This window comes from Talpa occidentalis, unplaced genomic scaffold, assembly GCF_014898055.3.
Source record: "Talpa occidentalis isolate TD23 unplaced genomic scaffold, MPIMG_talOcc4v2.1 talOcc4.3491, whole genome shotgun sequence".
Taxonomy (NCBI): domain Eukaryota; kingdom Metazoa; phylum Chordata; class Mammalia; order Eulipotyphla; family Talpidae; genus Talpa; species Talpa occidentalis.
The window spans coordinates 158-5,956 of record NW_023603731.1 but is presented as its reverse complement, the minus strand read 5'-3'; the positions used below and the strand labels follow the sequence as shown (position 1 = coordinate 5,956).

At 41.3% G+C, this 5,799-nt stretch overlaps 1 protein-coding gene across 1 annotated transcript; it reads left to right on the top strand.

Annotated features, from left to right (window-relative positions):
* Positions 1-277: 277 nt before the first annotated feature.
* LOC119256636 (kinesin-like protein KIF1B) lies at positions 278-4,543 on the top strand (the record flags this gene model as incomplete). The annotated part of the gene is made up of 3 exons (XM_037524419.1): positions 278-420; positions 1,324-1,365; positions 4,482-4,543. Coding segments are annotated over 3 exons (247 nt in total), but the record flags the coding sequence as incomplete, so codon positions are not given.
* Between the last annotated feature and the right edge of the window lie 1,256 nt (positions 4,544-5,799).

Here is a 5,799-nt window from a genome sequence, read left to right as displayed (position 1 = left end):
ACAATTATGAATATATGTAACAGTAAAAAGATAACTGCCAGAAAGTTCCCTGGAGTATTTCTGTAAATGAGTAGTTTCTGTGTCTGCAAATCAGTAAGTCATCTGAGCCTTTTTTCTCAGATTTAGAAAATACTACAAAGCTTTCAACAATTATATTACTCTTAAGACTCATAAAATGTGTAACTGTTCAAGCTGTTTGATTTAGAAATAATGGAATATTAGTTGTGAGAGAAGCATCTAGGTGATGGGTCAGAGAATGAATTTTTTTTGGATCTAGATACGCAGATCGTGCAAAACAAATCAAATGCAATGCTGTTATCAACGAGGACCCCAACGCCAAGCTGGTTCGTGAATTAAAGGAGGAGGTGACACGCCTGAAGGACCTTCTCCGTGCTCAGGGCCTGGGCGACATTATTGACAGTAAGTGACCAGAGGGTCAGCACAGATTCCACTGCTCTGCTCAGCAGATTCGCACATTTAGATTTAAGGAACTCAGTGAAGCTAGGTGGTCGAGGAGGGTGTTTTTGTTTTTTGTTTATCCTCTTCTTAGAAGCCAAAGAAAATAATCTCAGAATTTCTTTATGTAGTAATTGCCAGTTATTCATTTGAACCCATGAAACTTTAAAACATGAATATGTCATTGCTTGTGTTTTTATTACATTTCTATTTGAAGTTTATTTGAAATGTTAACTTAGTGAGAAATTTAATCACTTCATAAAAATGTTTCTTATAATTTTGGTTTTCGCTCATGGGTTTCTCTGGATTAATGCAATGACAGCAATACATAGGCAAGACACCCACCGCTCCAGTCTCCTTTCAGATAAGGTCAGGGTGGCTTCCCTCCTGCCAAATGGCTGCAGCCCCTAACCCACTTCCTATGAACACATGAAGGGGAAAATATACAACTCTGAACAAGTTCAAAAATTAGACCTCCAGAAAGCATTGTTTTACAGTGTTGTCTTTAAATGAATCTTTTTTTTCAACATTTAGTGATTTGCCTATGTAATGTCTACTGAGAAATTCAATTAACTAGAGTACACTACATTATTCAGATAGGATAATGTATGGATTTATTTAATAAAGCATTTTGATTTTTTATTGTAAAATATATCGTTTAGCATTCTAATAAGATTTTCAAGACCTTTTCTAGTTTAATTCTTACTGATGAGCATCTCAGTTTCCATGAATACATTTTGTAAAATGATATTTTCTGTGTTAATTTTTTCATCTTCCCAAATGCCAAATACTGCCCTGTTCCCTCTCTGTGTCACTGCTGAATCTGAACTCTGACCCTTCTTGTGTTTTCCTCCTGCTTACCTCCAGTTGATCCATTGATCGATGATTACTCTGGAAGTGGAGGCAAATGTGTGTATTTCATGCATTGGTTATTTCCAGTACTCTGACTTGCTAACCTGCCTCTGCTGGATCAGCCTTAAAATGAGCTTTGCATGCCAGCAATCCTGACAGAGAAATCCCAGACAGAGCATATTGTAGATTCAGAAATGATCCTATTTTTGCCCTTTTCCACTTAGCACAGCAATCATGGCTGAATTTCAGTTTGTGGCTTGAATAAAATTGAGAGGCTGAAAGTCTCTGGCTGTTTCTACTCTTCAGTTTTTCCATTTATATGACTAAACTGAATCCAAAGTCATGGGTGATGATCGGAGTGTTTATGGCAGCTCATGTTCTTGGGCATGCAGTCCACACCAGGCCCTGGTCTGGGCACTGGGGCATATTATCTCCTTTAACCCTGTCACTGACTGAAAAGGTCCCAATAGGCCCATTTTACCACTAGGAACACTGCAGCTGAGATTGGGTCAGATTGGTTAGTATAATTCAGAGCCCTTGCATTGAATCATTTAATCATTATTACACCTTTTTTTTTCCCTCCCTGTGAGATTCTTCAGGGTATGAACATTTAATAGAAAAATCCTTTTTAAATTAACTATGTAATTTCTGAGCCTTAATATATATATATATAATTAAAAACAACCACTTCCAGGGGCCTCCCTGGTGGCGCAAGGGGTTAAGTCCCAGCACTATGAAGCTATCGACAGCCACTGCAGCATGAGTTTGATCCCCAGCCAGGGAGCTAACCCATATGGCGCAGCAGACCTCTTCTGTCTTGCCTGATGCTCCCCTCAGCAGTGTATTTCAGTAGATCCACCTGTTTTGCTCCCGACTCTGTCTCTGGTGAATCTTCTCACCCCTACCCCACACCCCTGGCCTACATCCAGCTCTTGTATGCATAAATAAGTAAAATAAATCTTAAAACAACCAACCAACCACTTCCAGCTAGCCACACAATCCATGATTGAATAACTCTGACTGTTTCCTTAGCACTCAGCCCTGCTTATGCCAAATTGGTTTCCTCTGCACTTGGGGCCTCATTTTATTTTATGGTTAGGTAAATATCCCCCCCTTTCTATAAAATACAAATTAAATTTTAAAAACTTGGATGTCTCAAATGTGTTCTTGAAATGAGGACCTTTTATAAAGGATCGCACCTCATTATTTCTTCTATATAGATGAAGTTGATGAGGAAATCATTTCTTACCCTTTAAGATTGTTCATCAAGGAATTATCTTCAGTGAAAAATCTTGATTTTTATGGGTGAAGTTTGGGATTTTTACTGCTGTGTCAGCTTCTGTAGTCGGTAGTTCACAGGGCATGTGAGGAGACACGTAGGAGAAACAGCCACGGCTGTTGTGACGAGCCTGGGCCTCGAGGACACTGTCACCTTGGGCTGCAGAGGGACTCTTGGACTGGAAGGGCTCTGTCTGAGATTTCCAAAGCTGACCGAAGCTGGTGGGGACAGGCACCCTCTTGCTCTGCGTCTGCGCTTCAGCTGGTGCTGCCGCCTGCCGCCTGGCTCTTCTCCGAGCAGTTGCGGTGTCTCCCTAAGCGTGCATGACTGAGCCTCAATGCTGTGTTCAAGCAGGAAAACAGCCGTGGCTATTTCAGAATTTCATTTTTGATCCACTGCTCTTGATCCCTTTTAGGACTTGCATGTGTCCATTGGACCTTCTGAACTCCATCCATCCTACTTTTCCCCACCTTGCTGGCATCACCTGGTGGCTAATTATTTGCTCCAGTTCCCATCACCCTTTTAAAACTTGCTTGTTTTCCTATGTTCTGTATTTGCAGATGGTGGTTTTCAAACTGTCTTGAAGCAACCACTGATTTTAAGGGGCTTCAAGAACTGACTCTAAGTAGAGATAAATAGACCTAGAAAGAGCTAACATTTTCCCAGCTATTTATATTGACTTATATGTCGTTTAAGGAAAACTTACTTAGTTTTGATACGAGTTATAAGCAATGTAAAATTTCTCAAATAGTAAGAATGAGCTAATTTTAAAGGTCTGTAGCAACAGCTATGGCTGTGTCTTGTCTGGGCAGGATGACTAATGATGGAAAGCACAGATAGCAAAACAATAAATTTCATTGCTTGTGCCTCTTCTCACCAAATAAAAACAAAATTTGCAGTTCTACTAAGAACCTTCATAAATGAAAGTATATTCCCAAGACTTGCATTTGTACTGGGAACTAGGCTTACCACCAGTCTCCTGGTCATACTATTAGGCAAAGCAAGAGCCTTATTTAAATTAGCAGATAATCAGCCAAAATATTTGCTTGCTCTGATAGATGAACATAAACTACACAAAATTCATTAATTTGCAGTTGTTCTTCCCTGCTGAGGTAAACAGTAGGCCCTGAGTTCTTAACCGAGATTTACATTAAATTCCTGTGATGCATATATATCAAATTTCTGTGAGATATATATATATATATATATATATATATATATATATATGCATGCACACACACTCCTTTATTTTAAAGGCATATTTTAAAATTCCATTTTAGCATATTGAAACATGGTTATACAAAGGGGATTATTATTAAGTGCTGAGATTCTTGTTTCAAATTGTAACCTTTTCTCGGGTAATTTTACTGAATTCCATAAAACGATAGACCGCACTGATAATGTATTATCATCATTTCCCCCTCTAAGTATTACAAACTAGTGGCGATTTAAGAGTGGTGTAAATCTGAAAGCAATGTAGATTTGAGCCATAAAAGAAATAAAGAAATGCCATGTGACCGCTTAGGGAGTGTGCCTAAGAGTGGCCTTAACCTCCTGCAGATGTTAACCCAGACTGGGATTTTTTAGACTCCAAATTTAGAAGTGATTCTCAGCCTCTGGGGTCCAGCATTAAAGACAGACATGTTTTAGAACTGCCATCTAGAACGGTTACAATCTGTCGTTATGATGACTGGTCTTTGTCTTGGCGCTTTAATGCTGTCCTTTCTTACACTGGTGTTCCTTCCTGTCTTTTTTTCCCCTCTGCTCCTTTCCCTCTTTTCCACTTTTTCTGCCTTCCCTTCTTTCTATCTCTCAGATCTGAAAGATTTTCAGAACAATAAACATAGGTACTTGCTAGCCTCTGAGAATCAACGCCCTGGCAATTTTTCCACAGCATCCATGGGGTCCCTCAGTTCATCTCCATCTTCCTGCTCACTCAATAGTCAGGTGGCTTAACATCAGTGAGCAGTATTCAGGAAAGGATCATGTCAACACCTGGAGGAGAAGAAGCCATCGAACGTCTAAAGGTAAGTAATAATTCAGACTGAACACGAGGTAGTTTGTGTGGTGCCACAAGGCAGAATTGGGACTAGGAATCACTGAGGTTTTGGTTCAAGGAAGAATTTTCTCTCCTGTGAAGATGTTCCAGCTGCTTTGTAGGACAGTGTCTTTTGACCAGAAGGCTTGAATCTGACATGACCAGGAGAGAAGGGAGAGGTACGTGGGCAGATCACACAGATAATCTGAGGGAGTTTATAAGCAACAGTGAAATCATTTAGTTGAGATTTTAGGTGAAAGTTGACAAACTGGTTGGAAACATTTGGTTCATTTGAAGATAGAAACTGTGGAGTCAGGCCTCTGTCAGAAAAGTCAGTGCCCAGTTAGACCATGCAGGGAGCCAGGCTTCTGTTGAGTGAAATAAATGCACAATCAAAAGAAAGTTAGAACGTTCAAGTAGCTGCACCAGGCTTATTCAGAGCAAATGTGAAATGATGTTCTGGAAGTTCATAGAAAGTCTGGACTCCTGTGGTGGCTGCTGCTCCTGTGTGGGTACACACGGGAGGGGGCACAAGGAGGGCAGGGCAGCTCTGAAGGAACTGGGCACCTGCAGACCTGATTCTGCTCACATGCCCCTCGCGCATCCCACAGCCGCTGCTGATGCCATCCCCGGGGCCAGGCACCCTGGCGGTGATGGCACGCCTGGCCCAGCCCCTTCAGTCCTGAGGGGTAGTCGGCCTCATTGAAGGTGGCGGGTTATTTCGTTTGGGTTTTCAGGTGAGGGTGGAAAAGATTTTATGTGAAGAAAGGGCTTCTGCTTCTAAATCAGCCTCCCTTTACTTCCAACTTTATTCACTTCCACAATGAGGTACTTCAGAAAACAAACTGGTAGTGGGTGAAGCTCTATGAACTACCTGGGAAGGGAGAGGGAGTGAGCAAGCTTTTCTTAGATGCTGTGGGTCCTGTGAATTATACCTCAATAAAAAAACAAAACCAAAAAATTGCTAAAAAAAAAAAATAAATAACACAAACAGAAGGGTAGTTGCTGCTGCTGTAAAACCACGTGACAAGTGAGGGCAACGTGGCCAGGCCCTGGCGGGAAGCTCTGCGGGTATGTTTTATGGCAAAGGCTCTGGTGATAAGTTTGCTGAGCAGGCGTCTTTTCAGAGCCAAGGAGGAGAGGGGGGCCTCTGTGGGGAGAGTGGGGAACTCTC